This window comes from Onychostoma macrolepis, chromosome 05, assembly GCF_012432095.1.
Source record: "Onychostoma macrolepis isolate SWU-2019 chromosome 05, ASM1243209v1, whole genome shotgun sequence".
Classification (NCBI taxonomy): domain Eukaryota; kingdom Metazoa; phylum Chordata; class Actinopteri; order Cypriniformes; family Cyprinidae; genus Onychostoma; species Onychostoma macrolepis.
The window spans coordinates 5,605,292-5,632,391 of record NC_081159.1 but is presented as its reverse complement, the minus strand read 5'-3'; the positions used below and the strand labels follow the sequence as shown (position 1 = coordinate 5,632,391).

The 27,100-nt window shown below is 38.4% G+C and overlaps 1 protein-coding gene across 4 annotated transcripts in view; it reads right to left on the bottom strand.

The window, feature by feature from the left end:
- Positions 1 to 839: 839 nt before the first annotated feature.
- arhgap20b (Rho GTPase activating protein 20b) overlaps positions 840 to 27,100 on the bottom strand; it is a 59,416-nt gene continuing 33,155 nt past the window's right edge. For all 4 annotated transcript variants that reach the window (XM_058775181.1, XM_058775182.1, XM_058775180.1 and 1 more), the window contains 3 exons: positions 25,333 to 25,522; positions 9,378 to 9,492; positions 840 to 7,336 (listed from right to left, as the gene is read on the bottom strand). In XM_058775181.1, the coding sequence (XP_058631164.1) occupies positions 5,490 to 7,336; positions 9,378 to 9,492; positions 25,333 to 25,522 (2,152 nt within the window). In that variant the 3' untranslated portion in view covers positions 840 to 5,489. The remainder of the gene's footprint in view (positions 7,337 to 9,377; positions 9,493 to 25,332; positions 25,523 to 27,100) is intronic.

Sequence of the window (27,100 nt, the reverse complement as noted above, 5' to 3'; positions counted from 1 at the left end):
TAAACACCTTAATCATAATATTGTCTTATTCAGAATAAGGTAAATAATTAGATTACTGATGTCCATGTAAACGTAGTCACAATAGGCCAGAGAAATGCAATATGCATCAAATGGTTGCAGATATTGTCAAAAACTTCTAAACATAATAATTCTAAGGATATTGATTAGAGCACCATCATTGCAACTGATATATATTTTGTGACGCCCTGTCAAGCGTGGGGTGACAAGCCGTTCTCATGAGACTGTTTACTTTAGCCGCGGAACTTGCTAACTAGCACGTTATTAGGAAAGGCGATTTGCAAAAATTCATAAAAGAACCTTATATTTAATTATTCTGTAGGTGAGGCTGGATCACGAATGATTCACGCGAACATAGATTCATTTAGGCAGATCAGGAGGCGCATCCCCTTCAAGAACAAAGGTAATCCACTGCGTCTTCAGCGGCTCAGATGTCGGGAGTAAATGACGACTGCTATGTTCATTATTACATCCAACAACAGAGCACCTCTGTCGCTATGGAGACATTCTTGTCTACATCTGCTCTGGCAGTGAAACAATGGCGGACTGATGACAGCTCACTCAGGGCTGGTCTAAGGTAAAACGTTAGTGTCAATCAACGATCGTGGGAGGGGCTGGGTCTGTGTGACGTCACACAGACAGGCATCTGAGAATGGCTTGAAATGAGAAAGGGGAAATGAATTAACCAAATTAAAAACACTGGGTGGATCTTTATCATTATAGGGTGGTTGTGTACACACATTGCCAACACACATTTCAGTTCAAACAAATTGTACAAGTGCATGTCGCATCCGATGACCCCTTTAAATACTAGCCAAACATGTTTTCAAGCACATGCTGCAATCTTGGTCTCTTTACAAATGCCTCTAAAATCATCCTCTGGCACATTTTGTACATTAGGTTAAAAAAAAAAAAAAGGTTCCCAGTTTGAGCTAGGAATAGGAAACATCCCAAAATGAGCTCTAGATCTTAAAACCAGCTATGAAATTTATTTTAGAAAGAATTTAATTAAACACTTTTACATGTTTGATCAAGCATTTATTGTATACATATATCCCACCTGGGAATGCAGTTACAACAATAGCATAGCAATTGCACTCAATGTTTTTTAGATATACAATCTGTGATAAAAGTGTTTAGATTTACAAAACAAATTAAAGTACAATTACATGTTTAAAAACATGAAAACCATGAAGATAAGAACACGCAACAGTCTTGAATCAGGTGAAAATAAACCAGTGCATAAAGATAAATTCTGTTAAATGAATGAAAGCGAATAGATCGATTTTCTTCTTGCCAGCTGTTCCTTCTACAACTCCCCACTGCTTTCTGTTGTTTTGGTTTCTATAGACTGATGAGGAGTAAATCACATGTGAGTAACTTGAACATAATGAGAACTTAAACATGCACAAAGCGTCTGAGCATTAGTTGGGAGCAGTGTTAAATGTCAGAGGAGTTCAAGAGCTCATGGATATATCATTTGTCTCATCTAATGATTGATTACCAGCAACACGCACACATCTTAGACTGCACACTGTTTCTGCAGATAAACACCATAACGTCTTTAAGGTGGAATATTGTGTGGTCGTGTGATGAGTGAAACAGCTGCGGACATTTAGAGCGCATCAGAAACGCCTAGAGAAATTATTCACATGGCTCAGAGAGTGGGTGGAAAAGAAAACGGTGGCCAAATGCCGGTGGCTCTTTTGATTTATCTGTGTGAATGTTAAAGCTGCATCCTGCTCAAATGCACATCCCACAGTTCCCGGGAACCCTTCATTTTGCAAGTTCTCTCAATTGCCAGAAGATTAGCATGCTTCCCTCACAAATTAGCAGTGCAATCACACTATGACTGCATCCAAAATCGCATACTTCCTACTATACAGTAGGCGAAAAACAGTATGTGACAAAAGAATTCACAGTACTCATAGAAGAGTAGACAAATAGTAAGCGGTTGACCTACTACTTCTGGTCGAGATTCTAAAGTGTGCATACAGTGGACACGTTACTATCCCATGAGGACATGAGAGAGGATTTATGAATTGCAGTGAAGCAATGCAACTTCCACTGGTAGGTCATTCATATTAAATTCATTCAAATCACATTCATATAGAACATACTTTTTTAGCAGTAATTAATATTCAAAATAATTACCTACTCCAAAGATAGTATGCAATTTTGGATGCAGCCTAGGTTTTTATCATGTCAAATGACTTGAACTTAATGGGCAATACGACATCATGCATGTTTTCTGTCTTTAATAAATAATTAACATTCACATAAATGTTAAATATTTTACCTTAATTAAAAAAAAATTCAGGAACAAGGTCAGAATTGTGAGATATAAAGTCACAATTACCTATTTTTTTTTTTTTACTTATTTATTAAAAACAGAATTGTGAGTGAGATGTAAACTTTGAAAAAAGTCATAATTGCAAGATCTTAAACGATGATGCATTAAAAAAAAAGAATAAAAATAGTGTGAAACATTTTTAAATAAACTCATAAATATTTGTAACTAGAAGAGACTGCATAAATGATCTCAGAATTTCCATTTTTGGTTGAACTAACTCTTTAAATATTCTAACATGAAAAGCTGGTAATTAATTAAGAAACATTTTTCCCTCTCTATAATCACAATGTTTAAAACAAAACAGCTTCTTTGAATTTTTTTTTGATTTCTCGGTCGTGGCATAAGCTCATCTCACATTACAACTATAAATAAACATGACTCGGAACCATATAATTATTCAAACCATCATTCAATTATCCACTAATGTCTTACACTGGATCTACACTATGCACACTCCCGTCTAAACGTCTCCCACCCGCTTGTTTCTCCCTAATGTTCTTCTAATGGTCTTATCACAGCATCTTATGCAGATCATGCTGCTTCCCTGGCTTTTACCTTTTCCTGCAGTCTTCACAGAAGTTTCTTCTCCTGCCACATGCTTTGTTACTATAGTGATGACCTTTGTGACGTCTGCTGTTTACCCTTTTCCGCGAAAGCACTTAAAATCTCCCACCACAAGGTGATTACCATCACATTAACTTCCAATTCTGCCTGAAGCACATGCATATTTTTGTCTTTTTAAATATTGACTGTTGTTAAATATTAACAACCACTGGCTCTACCGCCAGGGGCTTTCAAACATGGAACATTTGAGAGATTTTACAAAATGTATATTTTAGGGCTGACAAAGTTATTGTGTGTACAACTTTTGCAGTTAATTTTATTATTTCTGGTTAGAATTTAGAAAGCAGAATGAAAAATGGGTAACACTTTGCAATACGGTGACACTAATATGCATTAATTCATGCTTAACAAATGCACAGATAATCATGAGTTAATGTGTAACTCATGAAGAACTAAAACCATTTATTAACAATTACTGCATCAGCAACAAATGAACATTCAATATGATTCATAGACTAAGTAATCAATAAATTGTTATTAGTTAAATGTGTCAAAGTATCAATTCCCTAATTACATATTAATTTACACTATTAGTTAATATAATGTGTTAATTACCACAATGGGTTCAAGCATGCATTTCAACTTTCAGTTGTCTTCTTTAATTAATCATTAGCTAATGATTTGCATGGGTATCATTATGGTGTGGTCTACTTGTTGTCTACTTGTACTTGTTGGAACATGACTAACTAACTAATTCAAAATCTATAACCACAATGACATATTACTTAACAATTAGTTAATAGTCATGTGCCTCAACAAGTAAAGTCATAACATAATGATACCTTAGCAAATCATTAGCTAATGATTAATTAAAGCAGACAACTGGAAGTTTAAAGGCATGGCTTCGACCCAATGTGGTAATTAACATATGAATTTACTTCATTAGTTAATAAAATAAGTTATTAGGTAGTTAATATATTATCACGCATTTAACTGATAACAATTTATTGATTACTTTGAATCATATCGAATGTTCATTAGTTGCTGATGCAGTAATCATTAATAAATGGTTTAGTTCATCGTGACTTATACATTAAATCATGATTATCTGTGCATTAGTTAAGCATTATTTAATGCATATTTGTGCAACCGTATTGTAAAATGTTACCAAAAAATGAGTAGATAACAGAAGTAATGATTAAAATCACATATAGCCAATTCATGTTTTAATACTGATAATTCACCCAAAAATAAAAAATTCTGTCATTTCTTCAACCTTATTTTGTTCCAAACATCTATGTCCTTACAACACAAAAGAAAATATGCTGAGAAATGTCTCATGCTGATTGTCCGCATACAGTGTTGTTTAGACGCCAACAACATTCATTAAAATGCACTTTTAGTGGAGGCTTGAAAACCACTGATCTATTTCAATCATCTTTCCTACTATGCAGTGCAATTTCTTGCCATCATATGCCTTATTCTGTATAAAACATGTGACCCTGGCTATGAAAACCCAGCTAAAGTAATTTTTTGTGATTTACATAAAATCATCCTTAAGATAAAGAACATTCTGTGAAAATGTAACCTTGATTATCTTTAATATTGACTGAGTAAAGCCATGTCAAAGATTGAAATCATAGTAAAATTAATCGTTGAAATCACTTTGATGCTTGTTATCCATCTCATAATTAGATTTTGAGACTTTAGCCTGCATTTCACAGACAGGGTCACATATTAAACTTAACGTTGTTAAAAATGCCATCATATTAGCTTACTGTGGTTTAAGCTTTGGTCTATTTTGGTTTCAGTTTTGTAATGTAAATCTTAATGTGTTTATAGCTCAACTTGGATAATTTCTTAGTATATTGCTTTATTTGAAGTAAAACTCACCCTAATGCCAACACTCTATTTTACACTTTCTTTCAGCTTTCTGTGCCCAGAGATTTTTCTTCTTCTGTTACAAGCATGGACCCAAGAATGAGTTTTCCATTCACACAACTGCATCACGTGTCTCTGCAGATGCCTTTGAAAAGGCACACCCTGCGGAAATGCATTTTCATTTTATGCCTGTGGCCTCAACATACGAGTAAACACACGCCCCCTGTGTCCCTCGTACAAACTGCAAACACTATACCCAAGCTTGTTCTTAGGAAAAATGAGTAACACTTTACTTAAAGCCCTTAAATATCATGCATTAAAAAAGTAGTTTTAATGCATGAATAATGCCTTGTAATGCACCTTATAATGAATTGCCTGATCTCATTGTAACCACAGTTATAATACATTGTAACACTTATCTCATTCATTGCTACACCTTTAGAAAGTATGATGCATTAAAACAAATGACAAACAAACTTTCAAATATTATAATGTATTTTAATTTTGCTTATAATTATTTATGAAAAGATATAATGCATTACAACACGCATTATGAATACCTTTGTCATGCACTATACATAAAGGCTTTAAGTAAAGTGTTACTGAAAAATGCATTGAAACTGAATGTGTTGCATACCCCCACCACCATGTAGTATTACATCACCAGATCTAGTTATGATAATGGTTTGTTCTGTGCCATCCCTCTGCTGCCAGGGAGCTTGATACAGATTGTGTGACGAAAAGTTCCTGAGGATCTGTTAGTGGGTTTGGGATAAGCCATGCTCTGATTAGCATCGTTGTGAAAGACCTTTATACTGGGGTTAACACTATAACCACTGCTAATGCTAACAGCAGGGCTACTGGTTTCAGTAATACATCCAGGGCGGCGCAGGTCGTCAACAGTGCCCACGCTATGACTAATCGATTTGGCAACAGGACTTTTCTCTGCCAGGTAACTGCTTACACCGTTGCTAATATCAGTCGCGACAATGCTAACATTAGATTCATCACTCAAGCCTGCGTCTGCCATATCCGCATCACCAGGAGGAATACAATGTGTCCTCACCTGGACTGACGTTTGCTGAGGAGGTGTAGTAAGCAACACTAGCGGAACATTATGACCATAAAACAGTGTCTGTGGGATCTGAACCTTGACAGATTCTCGCATTTTTCCCTTAGCTTTCTGCTCTGTTTCCATCAGAACACTTTGAGTTTGATCTGTGACCTTCAAATGTTTTAGCATCACTCTTCCTGCAGAAGGAAAGACTGTGATTTTCATTCTGCTCACTTTCTGCCCACCTGAGGCATGAATGTTTGAGTGAGCCTTTGGACGCTCCAGCTGCATCTGACTTACAGAGTTTTCTGCTTTGCTACTTGATTGCTTTTGTGCCGTTTCAGGTGCGTTTGTGAGCGTTTGTGTGACTTGGGATTTCTGTATCATACTGTCAATCAGATTCTCCTGTGGGACTGCACACATACTGCATGGATTCAGCGAGATCGCTTGCAAATTCATGTCAGGATTGGGCTTTATCTGACATACGGTGGAGGACCGTAATGGATTCACACTGAACTCCACGCTGCACACAGTCTCAGAGAGACACTCTGATGCCTGTGGACTTGTTGCACTTTTAACCTCATGAATGTCGCAGAAGGACTCGCAGCTTATGGCTTCCTCATTCTCAGCTTTTTCTCCATCCTTCACTGCTCTCTCTCCATCACAGTCATGAAAAGATACTTCAAATTCACTCTCTTTCTCATTTTCTGTCTCTTGAACTTTCTCTCTCCAAACATCCTCTTCCTCTTTATAAGTGAAAGTACTTGTCCACCGCTTTCTGGGCATTTCAGGTGTAAGTGGCCGCAGTCTTGCAGCAGCTCCAAACAGAAAATGCCGGGACTGTGCATCTTGAGGGCTGGGGATCGGATCCGCCGAGCTGAGAGACAATGTACTATCCAGTGAGCTGAGGGAAGAAGTGGCAGTAGATGACAGACTTGACATGCTGGCCAATCTCTGCGCAGGATGACGGAAGCGGGTGGGGATTTGCGGCGACTTCCAGAAAGTGTAACGACGTCTCCTTGTACCCATTCCAGAATTGCGCGATTGTTGTTCTGGGCTTAACCCCAAGGAACTGCATGACTGCTCACCTCTGCTCTCACTTACAGCTGCATCGTAGCTGGATTGGCGGATAACAGGTGTATGAGTCGGTACAGGTGTTTGGGGTGTGGAAAAATACATGGAAGGCTCAGAGAGGCAACGATCACGTGATTGGCTGAGTTCCCTGACGCCCAGCATGCTTACAGAAGCACTGGAATGTGAGGAAATGGAATCCAGTGTTCCACAGCTGTAGGCACTTTCTGTTGGTGGCATATCTATATGAAAGGGCTGGGGTCTCCTCTTTTCTTTCAGAGAAAGTGTAGCCAGAGGGAGGAAAAGAGGATGAACTTCAGGCAGCAGTTGGGAAGAAACAGTGAGGTCTTGATCTGTGTCCTCTGAAGAGGAGTGCTGAAGAAAATACAAACCATCTACAGAAGAGAGAGAGAGAGCGCGTTTTAAGATGTTTTACAAAACTTAATGGAGAAGACTGAAGAGAAAATGTGCAAATCTTAATTCCAACTGTGAAAAGTGTATAAATACCAAAAATAAGTAATATATACATAATATAAATAATATATATATATATATATGAATTGAACACAGTAAAAGACATAAAATGCCAATTATTGCCTCATACTGTACATGCTCTCATTGAGCAGACGCAGTAAAAATAAACCAAACAGGTTCAAGAGCCACCTCGACTGTGCTTTAAAGGGGTCATCAGATGGAAAATTCACTTTACATGTTGTTTGAACATAAATGTGTGTTGGAAGTGTGATTCCTAAAGAGTTGAGAGATCCTGCCAGGTTACCTTCAGTGCATGAATCTGGTTTCCATGGTATGGTTTGATACAAAAGCAAAGGGTAGGTCAGCCTGTCTGGAATTTGCTAAACAGCACCTAAATTAACTCTGAGAGCATGAGGTTCTTTGAAACTAAAATTGATAACTATTATGGCAAAAGCCACATTTTCTTCTGGTCAATTTTCCAGGGATAATCTGGGGATTACTCTCAGCATCAGCGATTGGTGAGCTGGTATGAATTAAAGAAAAGAGAGAAATCCTAGAAGAAAACCTACTCCTCAGGGCAAACATTCACCTTTCATCCTAAATGTGACCAAACTGCCAAAACCATACCTGAATGGCTATGAAAGAAGTGACTGAATTTATGTGCATCCCAAAGCACAAACACGAAATCCAGTGAAAATCTCTGATTAGATCAGAAAACCACTGTTGTTTGCATACTGTGAAAATCATCCATATTTTCTGTACTCATACCCTGATGATCTACAAAATTAGCTTAAATTAGCATATTTGAAGTATACAACAGAGCTCACAGTACAGCTATGCAATTCTATAATGCAAAGATTCTTGACCTTCCATTTAATAAATAAAAACAAGAAGCAATCTTATCTCACACAATCTTACATCTCAGATCTAGCTCATTGCATTTAACTAAACTGCCAAAACAAGTACACTTTTGCACAAAAAAATAACTCATATCCCAACAATGTAGTATGCTACTGGTTAACATGTTTATTATTGCATCCTGCATTTATTTAACATATTCTTCTAGGTATACAGAGAGAGAAGGAAAAATAAGAATTCATTAAGAATGATTATTTTTATGTGCTGTCTGCCTTGTAATAGCACACAATTCACTAAAGGATTATGTAAATCAACACAAAAGTAGATTTTTTTTTGGTCCAAACAAATTAAAGTCGGTGGTGTCAAAGGCTGTTTTCGACCATATTTATTTTAATTACATGGGCAAAAACAGTAAATGATGAAAGAGTTTCCATATTTTTGGTGAACTAGTCACTTTAAAATGCTAAAGGTATGCTCAAGCACACAGCACATCTTAATAAATGCCTGGGTAATATTGCAATTCCCCATCATATGACCATCAGTTGATGAATTACTGCTGCCATGATTAAAAGAAACTACATATGAATATATATTTAAAATGAAATTCCATTTGATGCAACATTAATTGTTCCAAGTAAACTACTTTTCATCATTACAAAGTAGATGAGTTTGCACTGAAAATATTGACAATGACAATACCCATGAGCAGGCTAGAAAGTTAAGGTCAGTGAAAAAGGTTTATAGCACTCAAAATGGTATTCTGAACTGTTTATTGACATTTCAATTATGTCTGAGAGCTTAAGAGGATCTTAAGAGAGTAAAGGCTGACATTTAGAGGAGCAAAGCTGGTGTACCAAATACCTCTAAGAATATTTGAAACTGTAATAACTGCGAAGGCAGTTCTTAAAAATTCTCAAATTTATTACTTTCAATTAAATAACTTAACTCAAATTCTAAAACAACCACATTCACCAGCAGCTTAAATGTGTGTAGGAGTACTGTGAAATTGCACAGTCAAAAAGGCTAATCGTTTTCTGTAAAGTATCTCAATAGGCATCTACATCTCATCTAAATGAGGTCCAAAGGGCATATCTTTACAATTACCTGTGTAATCACATGTTTCCTGCTCTGTATTCATCTGCCTGGTTAACAGACTCTCCAGATCATCTCCAAATATGGCAGGCGTGTTTTCTATCAGGTACTGGATGAGTGCGGCGACCTGAACGACAGATGGAAAAACACGAAACATCATCAGTATGGAAAGCAGACACAGCTGGCCCTCAAACGTAAACGTTGACCGTAGCAGCACATATATCAGAGACTGGAGCACCGTACAAACCGGCTTGGTTAAGTTTACGACTTGTGTTACCAAGTGTTTTAAGAAGATTTGTGTTCTACGTTCGACGGAGCATGTAAGTGTGTCTGAGGTGGACACATTGTGTATGCTAGATGACTGCCACCTTGTTTCTGTCCAAGTTCTAGAGTGTTTAGACATCAGTTTAGAGTTCTCATCACACAGACCGTATGTGACGCCAGTGTGTGTGTGTGTGTGTGTGTGTGTGTTTGGCATGTGCATAGAGATCCTTGCAAAATCCAAAGAATCTTTCGCTCCTTACTCATTTCTGATACAAACAAACCCAAAGGAATGGAAAATTAAAAAGCATACAGAGGGAATGGAATGCTCTGTAGCACTTCCACTGGAAAAACAACATTTCGTAGACACCATAGGGATCTGCGGCTGGCAGCGGGTGAGTAACTATCCTCTGAGTGACTCGTGCTGTTCTCTTTCAAAAGCATTTGCATGAGTTCATAAATGTGAATGGCGTCATTGTACACAGTCCTGGACATGGTGAACTATTCTAACCACATTAACAATTAGAGATTCACTCAAATGGCATTCACCACTCATTTGCCTGTGCACTAATTGTCTGGATTAACTGGGTTTGGACACAGCGTGAGAATGCTCTGCACAAATGAACTGCCATATTCGGATGTTGAGAAACAAAAGCATCTGCACAGTCACACACATCCAACTGCTCATTATAGATCAATCCGTGATTCATCTCTCCCTTCATGTTCTTTTAAAGTCCCCAGGAAATCAAAATGGACAATTCTTTCTTCTGTAAGGAATACTGCAGTGTTTATTCTAAATTCAATCTTAAATAAAAAACATTAACTTCTCCTCCCCCTCGCAACCACATCTATTCAGGCTCTCTCTTCTCTGATGATGTGTGCAACAGTGTGAGAGCAGGACATAATACATCCCTTCTGCAATCACAAATCACAAGCTCGCAGTAATTAGCAAATGACTATGACCCAACAATCCAATCAACAAATGGACAAAAAAGTCCTGTCCTACAATATTTTCATTTCACAGGTGATCATGTTTAATGCTAACTTTAATTATTCATTATATATTTTCTATATTTTACTATTCCAGCCCTCATTATTCCTTCCCACATGGGAAGTTGTGGCCTAATGGTTAGAGAGTCAGACTAACCCAAAGGTTGCAGGTTCGAGTCTCAGGGTCGGCAGGGATTGTAGGTGGGGGGAGTGAATGTATAGTGGTATTATTCACCTTCACCACGACTGAGGTGCCCTTGAGCAAGGCACCGAACCCCCAACAGCTCCCTGGGCACAGCAGCATAAATGGCTGCCCACTTTTGTGTGTGTGTGCGCTTATGCCAAGTTCACACTGCCCGATTTTGCACTCATAAATCGCCGACAAATGCCCGAAATCGGAGGCAAATCGGTGCTCGTTCACTGGAGTGGCAATCGTGCAGTGTGAATTAACAAAGAGGTGATCTGAGGGAATCGCCGACGCCCCTGAAATATTTGGCATGCTAAATATCTGGAGCTATCGGCGACTACCAGTCAATGAGAGAGCAAGATACAGGGCAGCGGGAAGTTCGGGGAGGACTTTTTTTTTTACAAAGCGATTAACGTTAGCCAGTTACAAAGTGCCTACATTTTTGCATTAGAATATACAGAACAGGTAGGCTACATGAAGATGAAGAATGGGCTAGGGTTTTTCCTGTAAATAATATTCTTCTATAAAGGATAAAAGATTTATTGCATTTTTTCTTTTTCATCACTTTGAGGGCTTTTATAGGCTATAAGAAATAAACTCATTATAAAATGCACATCACGTTGGTTTCACTTTCAAGTAGGCTACTTAGATTTGTGTATATAAAAATTTCCCAGCAGAAGTATGTTTGATAAGTCATCTTTGTTAATTATTGTGTGTTCCGGGAGGACTTATAGACCATAATATCAGCGTGATCTTGCATTATTACCTTATCACTTCTCGCGTGCTTTGGCTGTAGTTTGCGGAGCAGACAGAGTCTATTCATCCTGTTGTAAAGTCATGCAGTGTGTAACCTCCTGTTGCCGATTCGTCGCGCAATGTGAACACAGCAGCGACTGAATGCAACCCCAGATAGTCGTGTAGTGTGAAAACAACGGTGATCCGATGACTTTGAAAATCGTGCAGTGTGAACTCGGCATTAGGATGGGTTAAATCCAGAGCACAAATTCCGAGTATGGGTAACCAGCATGCTTAGCCACATGTCACGTTTTTAAAATAGGTTCTGTATGTACAGTGAGGAAAATAAGTATTTGAACACCCTGCTATTTTGCAAGTTCTCCCACTTAGGAATCATGGAGGGGTCTGAAATTGTCATCGTAGGTGCATGTCCACTGTGAGAGACATAATCTAAAAAAGAAAATCCAGAAATCACAATGTATGATTTTTTAACTATTTATTTGTATGATACAGCTGCAAATAAGTATTTGAACACCTGAGAAAATCAATGTTAATATTTGGTACAGTAGCCTTTGTTTGCAATTACAGAGGTCAAACGTTTCCTGTAGTTTTTCACCAGGTTTGCACACACTGCAGGAGGGATTTTGGCCCACCTCCACACAGATCTTCTCTAGATCAGTCAGGTTTCTGGCCTGTCGCTGAGAAACACGGAGTTTGAGCTCCCTCAAAGATTCTCTATTGGGTTTAGGTCTGGAGACTGGCTAGGCCACGCCAGAACCTTGATATGCTTCTTACAGAGCCACTCCTTGGTTATCCTGGCTGTGTGCTTGGTCATTGTCATGTTGGAAGACCCAGCCTCGACCCATCTTCAATGCTCTAACTGAGGGAAGGAGGTTGTTCCCCAAAATCTCGCAATACATGGCCCCGGTCATCCTCTCCTTAATACAGTGCAGTCGCCCTGTCCCATGTGCAGAAAAACACCCCAAAGCATGATGCTACCACCCCATGCTTCACAGTAGGGATGGTGTTCTTGGGATGGTACTCATCATTCTTCTTCCTCCAAACACGTTTAGTGGAATTATGACCAAAAGTTCTATTTTGGTCTCATCTGACCACATGACTTTCTCCCATGACTCCTCTGGATCATCCAAATGGTCATTGGCAAACTTAAGTCGGGCCTGGACATGTGCTGGTTTAAGCAGGGGAACCTTCCGTGCCATGCATGATTTCAAACCATGACGTCTTAGTGTATTACCAACAGTAACCTTGGAAGCGGTGGTCCCAGCTCTTTTCAGGTCATTGACCAGCTCCTCCCGTGTAGTTCTGGGCTGATTTCTCACCTTTCTTAGGATCATTGAGACCCCACGAGGTGAGATCTTGCATGGAGCCCCAGTCCGAGGGAGATTGACAGTCATGTTTAGCTTCTTCCATTTTCTAATGATTGCTCCAACAGTGGACCTTTTTCACCAAGCTGCTTGGCAATTTCCCGTAGCCCTTTCCAGCCTTGTGGAGGTGTACAATTTTGTCTCTAGTGTCTTTGGACAGCTCTTTGGTCTTGGCCATGTTAGTAGTTGGATTCTTACTGATTGTATGGGGTGGACAGGTGTCTTTATGCAGCTAACGACCTCAAACAGGTGCATCTAATTTAGGATAATAAATGGAGTGGAGGTGGACATTTTAAAGGCAGACTAACAGGTCTTTGAGGGTCAGAATTCTAGCTGATAGACAGGTGTTCAAATACTTATTTGCAGCTGTATCATACAAATAAATAGTTAAAAAATCATACATTGTGATTTCTGGATTTTTTTTTTTTAGATTATGTCTCTCACAGTGGACATGCACCTACGATGACAATTTCAGACCCCTCCATGATTTCTAAGTGGGAGAACTTGCAAAATAGCAGGGTGTTCAAATACTTATTTTCCTCACTGTATTTGTTAAGACTTCACTTACTTGACTGGACATAGCAATTCCAAGCATGTAAAAATCATTATGGCAAATGAGTAGACAAAGTATGTGAGTTTTAACAGCTAATAAAAACATCACAATAATCCACAAGTAATCCATTCAACTCCAGTCCAAGTGAAAAGCTGCGTTTTTGCAATAAACAAATCAATCTTTAACATATTTTATCTTCAAACCGTTGCTTCAGTGTTTGTTTTCTCCACTGAAAAAGTCATCTCATCTGAATCAGGAAAAATGTCCACAGATCAAGTCACATTTAAAAGCAAACACAGTTCAAAACTATTGTGATGTGTGTGTGTTTTGAGTGTCGTGCTGACAGTAATTAATGAGCCTGATTGGGGAATGAGGAACACCGGAGTAGGACCTGTGTATTGTGAGATTGGGGGGAGAAGGACGAAAAGGAGGGAAAAAGAGAATGGATGCGGGCTGGCGGGGGTTTCTATTTACAAGTCAAAATACGACGGCGGTACTCGGACATTATTGTGAGGGGGGTGTTGTTCGCGGTCGTTTAGGGCCGCCGGCGATGAAGATAGATAGACAGCGGGGATATGGTGAGAGTAAGTAGGGATGGGGAGTTAGGAGTGCCGTCATTCTTTATTTTGTGTTATGCAACTGCTGAACTGCCAGAGCGTGCCAGAGTATGGACCGTGCCGTTTTGAACAGGACTTTAATGCTGTCCTTCCTTTCTGTGGTTGAGATTGTTGTGTGCAGAAATCTTTGTGAGCATTGGACTGACGATACGTCGCTCGCATTTCTTATTACGGAACAGTGGTGCAAGTTAGACGCGGAGCTCCATAGACTGCACCAAGCTCCTTCAAACCCCCCACCCCACTCCCCGGGAGGGGCAGCGTTGCCGTGGGGCGAGTTAAGTGGTTTTATGTTTTTATTTTAAATTGATGTATTTAATAAAGCTATGTTTCTAGTAAAAATAGAGGGTGACCGCGAGGGTGGGAAAGACTGAAACTGGGAGAGTTTAGGGGGCAGGTATAATTTTGCACATGCATAAGGTTTTATATGAGCTTGAAGCGTCACTGTTTGTAGTTGATCGTGTGGAATGTCACCAATGAAGTGAGTGAATTTGAAGCACACTGCCTTAAGGCTTTGTTTAGCCTGTCCTGCAGTCCCCTCTCTTAATAAAATTATCTGTTGTGATTGAAGTTGTGGTGGTGTGTTGTCTTCTGGTGCCAGACCATACTGGCTTAAAGAATTAAAGGTGGTGGCAGCGGCCTATTAAGTAGGAAAAATATTACACGATTTTAAGCAAAACCGTCGGTGGATTTTGATGTGAAAGGATGGCAGGGGGCAAATGTTTAGTATGGATTGTGGACTCATATTTTGGCTGGAAGGTTTAAAGTCACCTTAATACATTTTCTTAAGGATGATATTTTTAATCAGCTGTTTGGACTGTCACTTCAGAGATTGGTGATGTTATGCATATTATGTTATGTCTTGGTTGGCTTGAGAGCAAGTACATTTACAGTAAAATTAATTTTTTAGGTGAACTATTTCTTTAACTGTAAAAGTTATAGGTTCTAAGAGGGTTTCTACCTATAGCTCTTACACTTTCATAATGAAAATGTGGATTGTTGTCAAACAACCCACTGATTTAAAGGGATAGTTCACCCAAAAATTTAAATTCTGTCATTAATTACTCACCATCATTTTGTTCCAAACCTGTAAGACCTTTGTTCATCTTCGGAACACAAATTCAGATATTTTTGATGAAATCCGAGAGCTTTCTGACCCTCCATAGAGAGTAATGTAACTGAAATGTTTCCAGACCCAGAAACGTAGTAAGGACAGCGGGAAAACAGTCCATGTGACATCAGTGGTTCAGCTGTAATTTTACGAAGCTGCGAGAATACTTTTTGTACACAAAGAAAACAAAAATAACAACTTTATTCAACAATTCTTCTCTTCCAAAATCACCTCTTCCGACTCTCCATAATGGCGGAATACGTGATTTGGAGCAGGAACTTCCACAATTCTCTTGTAATGCTAATGGAGGTTTTGTCTACAGATGCACATTACGCACTTTTCAGAGTGAAACACAAAGATTTGATCACAGATGCTACGTTCATCTTCACTGGATCAGACAGGTCTGAGATGAATAATGTTAATGAGATTTGTGCACAAATACTATAAATGCCTAGAATTGAATAAAAACACCATACACTCTTCTTCAGCTCCCTGATGGGCAGTCAATTTTGTATTTATAAATATATTTATGTACCTGCTGTATACACCCGGTCTCATACATGGAACTTTTTGAAGTCAGAGTCTTGGTCTTGTATCAGTTTTTGCCTGTCATATCAAATAAGTTGCTATGGAGACCAGTGTCTAATAATCATATTTGGTAACCAGGCAACACACTGTGTTATGCTTTTATTAATTAGGTGAAATTTCAGCCACATGTCCTTCACCTGCCCGGCATGGACCTTAAATTATCGCAAGGAATTTAAATGATACTCATACTATGGTATTCCTTTTCTTCATCTTTCTCTCCATTCACACAGCTCTGATGTCAATCATCTCAGGCTCAGCCGTGAGAAAGCTGAGCTCTGCTTCATCCCAATTTTTCCCAATCTCATTTTCAATCTCTCAAAATCACACAGAGTTTGTCAGTCAGTCAATCTGTTTTCTTATTGTTTGCTTACTAGTAGTTAATCTCCTATTTAATATCTAGTCATCTTTTTACAAAAAGATTATTTTTAGCAACATTTTTCTAAATGTCAAAAATGTTTTAAAAGATTTAATTGGAAAATGAAACTATTAATCAAGTACACAAATAATAATAAAATGTATATATATTAATATATAGCTGTAATGTAGCTCCATGGTGGCTATAAATACACTTTTTCCTGGAAAATTACGGCATACTGTCATTTTCAACAGATTTTAAAGGCTGATTGCACAGCAAAGACTGACACTGAAGAGAAGAAATTGTCGAATAAAATCTGTATATTTGTTTTCTTTGCGCACAGAAAGTATTCTTGTAGCTTCGTAACATTACGGTTGAACCTCTGATGCCACATGGACTATTTTATCAATACCTTTACTACATTGCCTTGAATATGGCAGTTGTTTAACCAAGTACTAAAAACGCAGCAAGAGTTTGAGTGAGAGATTGTCAGCTGGCCTAACACTAACTCTGAGCCCTACATTCATGTCTGTCTCTGAAGAGGATGACTCATCAGCAGCTGTCAAATGATGAAACAGAATATTAGTCAGGAAAACCTGGACATGTTTTTCAATTATTAAGCCTCCTGAATTTCATTGGTCCTAAATATGAAGATGTGGTTTACAAAGAATCTTGCATTCAAACGCTGCAGGGTTTTAAGATCCATTTGAATTAAGACAGACAATGTGAATTGGTGTTACAAGGATGTTCATCCTTAATATGAAATATACATTTTTCCATGTAATGGCACATGTATATCATATTTTGCGTATTACTGTAAATAAACCTAAGATTTATAAATCTCTTGGTGTGTTGCAACATATGTCATGCCACACTATATTGTGACAATATAGTGACGTACGGTAGGTCCCCGGAGAATCAAACTCTTACTCATTTCCCTGCTTACATTTGTGTCAAAATCCTGTGGATAAGACAGGTCCTTTGCTGACATCAGGAAATCTGATTTTGCCGCCGTGTAAACTGCTGAGGTTAATAAGCAGAGCAAAATGATCTGAAGGGTGGAGAAAATCATTTGCAGCTTTATAGGCTAAAAATTCTGGTTAAGTCACATCATTATCAGGGTTTCTCTTGAATAATAAGCTGTACACAAACTAGTTCTGTGTGATTTACAAACTGAAGTTGGCCCTGGATGTTGCACCCTTAGTACCCTTTCCAGAGGATACTTATTTCAAAATCATGTGAGTGTGTATAAATGTAATCACTGGGATTTTTCTCCAGCATGACAATCTGTGGTGACAATGGTGTTAAACTGTGCCTACCCAGAAGCAATTAGGGTGAACTGTTTAAGCGGCATGATATTGCTTAGCAAGCTGGTATGCAAATTAGGATCTTAATTCTGCCCTGCAGCACAAAAAATCCAAAATCCTTTGGTTAATTTTGACCTAAATTTGAACCAAACCCCCACCCCCCTATTGGACTGGAACTGATTCTATTTCTGAACAAGAGAGTAAGTGTGTGGGTGCAATTTATGAATGAATACACTCTAAAAAAGCTTTTCTCGCTGGAAAAGCCTTTGCCTTGCATAACATAAATGGATTTTATTCATTATAATACTGAGTGTAATTTAATTTTATATTAAAATATGTTCTCTAATCTCAGTACTGATTGTTTTTGGGCAGGATTTGGAGTCACCATCTCTCAGCTACGAGTGAAACGCGAGGCCGCGGTCTAAAGTTCGCAGTTCCCCCGCGAGCAGCAGGCCTTCACCGGCTCAGATTTCCGCGATACACCGGCACGAGAATTAGCACTTTTTCGGTAAAAAAGCGATTATGGAGAACGGTTGAATACACTTAAATTAAAATGCTACTTTTAAATGTGCTTTTTTTATTTCTAAAATGCTTGTTAAACGAGTTTAAATGTATGTAATACTGTAAACCAAGGTTCCTAAAATAGGCGACCCACGAGAGAAAAATGTTTGGCCCGCGCTAATTTCAGATAATGTGGCATGAAAATTCAAACGCAGCATCAGAAAGCGACATTAATTTACATCGTGTCTACACCGGACGCGCGCAACAAAATGCAATATTATATAATCAGTGATGCTGTCTACACTGGATGCGGCACAACAAATCCCCGACAGGAAACTACTGACTCGTTCTATTTATGAGGTACTTGTTGAGCGTCGAGTGCGCAGTTCACCATCACTCGTTTACGGAAATAAAAGCAAAACGTTGCTCATGGTTTATTCACCTCTTCAACTTGCTCTTTTTATTCAGCATTAACTTTTTCACAATACATTCGTATCGGCTCTCGTACAACGTAGAGACGTAAACACGTAACAACATACGTCACCACTTACGTACCTTAATACCTTCAAATAAAACAATAGGTAATTTGTCTGATACCGTAGTGCAATATATAAGAGTGCAATACTTAACACCCCCTCTCGCTCTTAGCTTATTGTATTATCAGAAAACTAACAAAAACAAAAATGAATACAAATAAGACTTTTCTTTTACATCAATAATGTAAACACACATGTACTCTTAAGTCCCAAATATATCTCGAGCAAATCTCTTCAGTTTTTGCTTAGTGGCTGGCTTTGTCATAATGTCAGCAATCATTTTCTCAGTGGGACAATACTCCAAGATTACCTTGCCATCATTCACAGTTTCCCTTATAAAATGGTACTTGATGTCAATGTGCTTGCACCTTTGCCTACAGATCGGATTTCTGGCTAGTGCTATGGTACCTTGGTTGTCTTCATACACCTTTGTTTGTGTGTACTGATATGTGTCCATATCCCTGAGTAACTGCTCTAAGTAGATACATTCCTGCATGGCTGATGCTAAGGACATGTATTCTGCTTCACAAGTAGACAGTGCCACTGTTGATTGTTTTCTGGTTTTCCATGAAATCAGAGAACTTCCTTCATTTAGACTGACACAATATCCTGACATACTACGTCTGTCTTTTGTGTCTGAAGCCCAATCAGCATCACTATATACTCTTAGACCTAATTTTGCTGTGTCATTTCTTCTGAAACATAATCTCTGTTCTGCTGTACCTTTAAGGTATCTGAACACATGTTTTACTGTGTTCCAGTGTTGTTCTGTTGGTTCAGCAAAATGCTGAGATAATTTACTGACAACAAAACTTAAATCTGGTCTTGTGCAAGTGGACAAGTAGATTAAACTTCCCACTGCCTCCCTGAACTTTCTTGACTCTTCCATTTTTTCAGCATCTTCTGAATAATCAAGTTTTGGTTCACATGGAGTTTCTCTTGATTTACAGCTTTGCATATCGAAACGGTCTAGTATTTTTCTCACATATTTCTCCTGTGACATTTTGACTAGACCATCTGTTTGTTCAAAATCTATGCCCAGGAAATATTTCAACCTTCCCATATCTTTCATTTTGAACCTCTCGGTGAGCATTCCCTTTACACTCTCCAGAACACTTTCACTGTTAGCTGCTATGATTAGGTCATCAACCCATACTATCAGGATTACTTTCTCGTCACACTCTTCCTTTGTATAGACACAGTTATCAGCTGGGTTCTGAGTAAAACCATTCTTAGTCAAACATTCATGTAGTACAGCATTCCAGTTTCTGCCTGATTGTTTAAGACCATAGAGAGATTTTTCTAACTTGCATACTAGCTTTTCACCTTTTTCAGATTTCTGCTCATAACCCTCTGGCTGTTCAATATAGATTTCGTGATCAATTGGCGCATGCAAATAGGCTGTCTCAACATCCATCTGATGCAAGACCAAATTTTCTTGCGCTGCCTTCTGCATAACCACTCTCACACTTGTCATGTCAGCTGTGGGTGAGAATGTTTCGTCATAGTCCGTCCCTTGTTTCTGACTGTATCCTTTTGCAACAAATCTTGCCTTGTACTTTTCAGATCCATCAATGTCTCTTTTAAGTGTGTAGACCCATCTGCCTCCAACTGGTTGTTTCCTGGTGGCAACTCAGTGAGTGTGAAAGTCTTGTTTTCCTCCAATGAATGCATTTCTTTGTCCATGGCATTTTTCCATTGCTTTGACTTAGTTGATATTATGGCGTCCTGATAGGTTTGCGGTACATCGCATACTGCTCTATAACAAAAGTCTATGCATGTGTGCAGTTTGTCCTCCATATTTTCAGTTTCAAAATCCTGTAGATGGGCTGGCCTCCTCCGAGTTCTTGGTGGGTTCCTTCTGATTACAGTCTCAGCGGTTTTACCCGGCTGTGTGAATTCAGTCTGTTCAAGCAAAGTCTCGGAAACACCATTCTGAATGCCTTGGTCTATTATATCATTCACTTCAATGTTTTCCACATTGTTAATGATCTTAGGATTTTTATCTTTGTTCTCTGTGTCTGTCTCAGATGTCTGTGTTTCTCTTTCTTTGGTTGTTCTAGTTGTGAACTTCACCAACCTATGTTTTTGGACCTTCCTGTGTTAGGATAGTACACTAGATAAGCTGGACTGTTTTTGTCGTAGCCTATAAAAAGACCCCGATCACATCTAGAGTCTAGTTTACCTTTCTCTTGTTTGTAGGCAAAACATATTGATCCAAATTTCTGCATTTTGGAAACATCTGGCTTTCTGCCCGTGAATAGCTCATATGGTGTTTTCTTTGTCCGTCTACAGTAGCACCTGTTTCTCACGTAAACTGATGTTTGCATAGCGTAGTTCCACAATTCATCTGGTAACTCACTCTCAATCAGTAAGCATCTGCTCATGTCATAGAGTGTTCTCCAACCTCTCTCTGCTGTGCCATTCTGGTGAGGCGAATAAGGTGCAGACGTTTCATGTCTAATCTTATTCTTTGTTAACAGTGCCTGAAAGTCTCGACTCTTAAACTCAGTGCCGTTATCTGAACGGATGCACTTGATTTCTCCATAAGGTGCTATGTCTGCCAAAAACTTTTCTGTGGCTTGTACTGTGTCTGCCTTAGACTTTAGAAAATAAACTAGCATAGTACCTGAGTAATCGTCTGTAAAAGACTGTGCATACCTGTACCCTTCTTTGCTCTGTGTTGGCATAGGGCCGGCCAAATCAGTGTGAATTAGTTCTAAAGGTTTCTTTGCCTTTGTGTCTGGCTCTCTGTTTCTTGTCTGAGTGAATTTTCCCTTCGTACACACTTCACATAACCAATTTTGTCTAACCATGCTTCCCTTTATCTCCATGCCTCTAACCACACCTTGTAACTTTTGTACATCTTGAAGTTACAATGACCCATAATTTCATGCCACGTTTGTAAATCATGACTTACTTTGCACTGGTCAACACTTTCTTCAATAGTTGGCAAATAATACAAATTTCCACTTTCATGGATGTCAAACTTGCTACCTTCTTTGGTAACCATCTGACTGTGCCCCCTTTTAAAGGTAATCGTTGCTCCTCCGTTTGTTGCCCTTGCTACTGAAAAAATGTCATGTGGGTATGAAGGCATGTACAGTGCGTCCCTTAGTTGTGCTCTGTGATGTTTTCCAGTGTCGTCTAGAAAATATATCACTGCAGTTCCTCTTTGTTGTGCCATTCCGCTGCATTTTGTTCCATCGGCTAATTCCACTGAATGAGTCTCTGGTTGAAAAAAGCTGTCAAAGTTTTTGAATTTTCTGATGTCGTTCACGATGTGAGATGTTGCTCCGGCATCTACCATGATACCTTTCTTCTTTATATTGTCTGGCGGTCTTTCATACTCTGAGTGTTCAGCTTTGAAGAGGTGGTCTTGATCACTGTCTTGTTCATCTGCAACCTTTCTGGCACCATCTTGGTCACCCTTTTTCTTGCACAGGAATTCTGCATGTGTACTATTTTTACAATGGTTGCACCACACCCTCTTGTAACACTTTCTTGCTTTATGTCCTCTTGTTCCACATTTGTAACATGTCACATCTTCATCTTTTCTATCCTTAGTTTGTGACTTGGAAGGGCCTCGTCCTTGTCTCGTATGTGTCTTCATCACGTTATCTGTGGTTTCTGTTCTTTTCATTTTTTCCGCCTCCTCGTAAATCCGCAGTCGTCTTTTGAAGTCCGTGAACGTAACTTTGTCCTCATTTTGCGTAACGTGGACGGCTAGCGGCTTGAAAGAGTCTGGTAGCCCGCGGAGAATCATAGCAATGGTCAGCCCGTCGCTCATGGCTTCTCCTGCATCTCTCAGGGCTGTGATGATGTTCTCTGCTCTTATTAAGTAATCGGTAACGCTCTCGTTGTCAGTCATGCGGATCTGGGTCAACGACGTGTACATATTTATTATTCGTGGCTTACTTTTCCCTGAATAATGCTCCTTCATTATTTTCAGGGCTTTCCTGCCATCGTCAGCAGCTTCATGTCTTATCAGTGATAGGCTTTTATCATCTATCAGTCTTATCAGTTCAGCGTAGCAATCAGCATTTTTCCGTCTGTCTTCAGCTAGCTGTTCAGCATCGGCATCAGCGGGCTCATGCAAAATAGTCTCTTTTAGCTTTAGAGTATGCAGATAGCCTAGAAATCTTGTCTCCCAAAGATCATATTTATCTTCCGATCCGTCAAACAAAAGCTGCGGTACCTGGAATCCTGTCACTCTACTCGCCATTTTGTGGAGTCGCCGTCTTTCAGCTCTTTTCTGAATAACGCGTAATTCGTCGCGTATAACTTGCTCAAAAACGCTCGCTTGTTTCCGTGACTGGGCCCATAACCTGTTGAGCGTCGAGTGCGCAGTTCACCATCACTCGTTTACGGAAATAAAAGCAAAACGTTGCTCATGGTTTATTCACCTCTTCAACTTGCTCTTTTTATTCAGCATTAACTTTTTCACAATACATTCGTATCGGCTCTCGTACAACGTAGAGACGTAAACACGTAACAACATACGTCACCACTTACGTACCTTAATACCTTCAAATAAAACAATAGGTAATTTGTCTGATACCGTAGTGCAATATATAAGAGTGCAATACTTAACAGTACTGATACAAAGTTTAAATGATTTGCAATGCTTTGTCGCGTCCAGTGTAGATACTATATGTGTAGATACTAAGAAAAGTGGACAAGGAAAATAGATGATTCAAATGTGAATGGAGTCAATGGACCGAACAGTTTTGAGTGAGTGCACTGTAAAAACTGATAAGTTGACTTAACTTAAATAAATTGAGGAAAACCTGTTGCCTTAACATTTTTAAGTAAATATTAAAAATAATAATAATAAGTTAATTGAACTGTCAAGTTCACTTAACTTTTTTTCTTTTCTTTTTTTTGAATTACGTACTTAATTTTAAGGCAATGGGTTTCCTCAATTTATTTAAGTTAAGTCAACTTATCACTTTTTACAGTGGACACTTAGTTTTCACATTGAATAAAGCACATAATCACCTGAGATTGTCACTGTCATATTATGTATGTTGTTCCTGCCGCGACGTCGCAGAAAATAAAAACCATTTCTAAAATAGAATTCCGTGTCGCTTAGCTATTATCACATGTCGCTGTCATGGGTGGTTAGGACAAAAATTACATGGAAAAGATACTTTTTATCGTGTCGCGTCACATCTGGTTGGGACACACATTGTTACAGTTTGATCTCCTCCAAAAAAATCAATTAGATAAGATACTCAAAAAAATAAGTAAAAATATTAATGCTGACAGATCTAATAATTGAATCTGCAATTAGGGAAAGTGGAGAGAAGAGATCCGGTCTGGAGATGAGCAGGAACAGTTGATTTGAATAGCAGACATGGAGATCCGGATTTTTAGTTTGTTAATTTATTTTTAATATTCGACAGGAAAATTTCTTCTGTATCTAAATGCAAAAATGGTCATAGTTGTTTGAATAAAACAGACTACTGGGGGAACATATCTGAATATTTATCTTGTGACTATTTTAACAAAAGCAACAATAATATAATAATTGTAATAAGAATATATATATATATATATATATATATATATATATATATATATAAGGACAGTGGCCCTTGGCTTGGTATTGTTGGCAGAATTCGGCCCTTGGCGAAAACTAATTGAGGAACCCTGTTGTAAACTATCCTCCCTTCACCCAAATAAATTCAATTTGTCTTGTATTTTGTCCATGGTGTTCTTGTAATAAATGTTCATCTTTTGATTATTGCTGTTGCCTCTAGTAATTTTGGGTGTGATTTCTTTTTTCTTTTTTCTTTTTTCCTTTAATATCAAGCCCATTTTAAGCCAGCAATAGAATACGTTTTAAACAATAAAGTAAACAGCCCAGCATGGTGGGTAAAAACGTTTAACCCAACCAGCTGGGTCAAAATAACCCAGTATGTGTTCTGTCCAATATTTACCCAGCACTGGGTTGCCAAATAACCTAAGTTGGGTTGTTTTTAACCCAGCATTTATTAGAGTGTAATTTTTACTAGAGGTCTCAAGCTTTTGATCCTCACTGTACATATTAATTTTAACCGAAAACTGAATATTCAAATAAACTGTTCATGGATATGTTATAATAAGTGAGAAAACACATGTAAATTGATCATATTACTAAGAATACAGATGGTGGACAACCAGAATGTGCTTTTTACCGCCGTTGGTGCCGCCGCATCTGCAAAATGCATTTGCAGCTTTTGCCCGCTGAGTGCAGCTTTAACCACAAGTTTTCAAGCGAAGCATTTTCACAAATAGCCGACACCGTCAGCTTTGCCTCGCCGATGTGTTACGTTTGACGTCTGCAGTTGGCGGAAAATGAAAGAAAAGCACTGTAGTTAAAATATTTCATATTCACAGATGCAAATTTAGTACATATAAAGTTATGTGCATTTCTCATTTAGAACAAATTCAAGCAGGATAAATGTCAAGTCTATGAGCCTGTGCTTATATTTAGCTAAGCTAAGTATTACACCATATTTTAGATTGGAAACATTTAACACGTGTGCAGCATAATTTATATAGGCTAATATGAATCATGTGTTATATTGCCTTAATGAAATGGTGGTTTACTTTACATTGGATCATTAAAAGTGGTAGCCTATTTCAGTAGGCTAGGCTACATGCATTCCTTTAATAAAACACTCCCATTATTTAGGCCTAACTAAAACAAGAAATGAATAAATTAGGCTGAACCCAGCCGTGATTTAGCTAAATCACTGAAACTGAAAAGAAGGGATGGATTAAAAAAACGTCTGGATTTTTATCTGGATTAATAATACGTCCTCCTGTACATATAACTAGATTTTTACTGACTTACCTGCAGCACGCTCTGTCCGTCTTTGTCAGGGCTGATTTGGGAAGACCTCCAGAGCATGTTGGGTGCAATGCAAAGTGCCAAGTTTGTTGCTGTCATCTGATTCACCTCTGAGTGAGTGTGTATCCTGTGTAGCACTCCAAATAAGTGACACAGCAAGGTAACATTCTCCTCTGGCAACTGTGCAAGCAAACTAGAGAAAAAGACAATAGAGCTTGAACAATGACAGACAACTGCAACCAGACACACAGAAACATAAAACATGTACTTAAATAATCTTGCCAATAGATGATTATGTGCGGAAGTTTGTTTGCCCTCTCATACATATGGAAATGCGTTCCAGCACAAATATGCACACATACACACACAAAGATAAAATAACAGGTGTGCATAAACAAGTGAATATTAAACTCCATCTAAGAAATTTAGAAGCAGCTGGATTGGAATCTTGATTTTGAAAAAAGGTAAAGCAAAATATAAAACACAGAATGGCAGAAAGAAAATATTATTACATGCCTGCAGCAAAATGCTTGAGTTTGGGCCCTTCAACAACTTAGACTAAAAACAGGAATTTCTATGAATACCTAGAGCTTTACAATGTGATCAAACATTTTACACATCTATAGATTTATTCTGGGCTCCATAATTTTCTAGCACTAAAAAATACACTTTCAAACATGGTCTAGAAGAACACAGGCCAGAACAGTGGTTTTCAACCCTGCTCCTGGAGATCAACTGTTCTGCAGAGTTTAACTTAAAACTGAACCAGCAAATAAAGCTCTTCAGGACTACTTGAAAAATCACAGGCATCTTGAAGGAGGTTGGAAATAAACTGCAGGACAGGGGGTCTCCTGGAGCAGGACTGAAGGGCTAGAACATGGAGGAAAATGAGAAATTGTAAATGCACAAAGACTTTTATTTTTTTTAAAACACAGTTTACATCAAAGGAATTGAATTAGGATTCTCCCAGCTGAGCAATAAAAACCTTGTAAGGTAAGAACATTTGCTGTTCTTACCTTACAAGAGCTGATCCTCACACTAATTAGTTTCTTTTCCATTAGTTCAAATAGTAGGTGTTTTATTTTACATTTAAAAAAACTGAGGGTTAGCAATCGCTGCTTGAATAATGAGGCTGGGTGAAATATGGGGGTGAGAGAATGATTACAAAATACACCAGAGCTGCATTATTAAGTTTACTGCTTTTGTGTCAGAACCCAGAAGATGCATTTTGTTAAGCAGTTTCATTAATTATACACTTAAATGAGTCAGAAGATTTTCATTTTCCTTGTGAACAGGTATTTCTGTAATGCTGCTATGAAAGTAGACGCATGTTTTTAGCCACACATGCACATCGTGTTGCCTAGACAAAGGGATGTCTAAATAACTTAATTGTCTTGCCATAATTACTATGTATTTTCTTGTTCTTAAGAGCGGGGTCTTTGATTTTATGAGAGTAAGTAAATTACTTTCTCCCTTGCCGGTTCTTTGAGGTCTTCTTATACTGGTCTGCTTTACTAGTCCTTTTTTCTTACTTTTAGTCCTAGTCCTCATTTTTTCTTACTTTCAATAGACATCTAAAAGCTTTGTTCCATGAGCTCTTCACAAAATCTCCTTTCAAAATGATGGTTTTGTGTGTAATATGTTTTTTTCACATGGCATCTCAATGTGATCTTGTTAGTATTCATATGTCTTTTAGATAAAATGTGCTTTACACATGTAAGACTTGAAGAACCTCAGACACTTTGATCTTCTGAGATACGGACAATATACA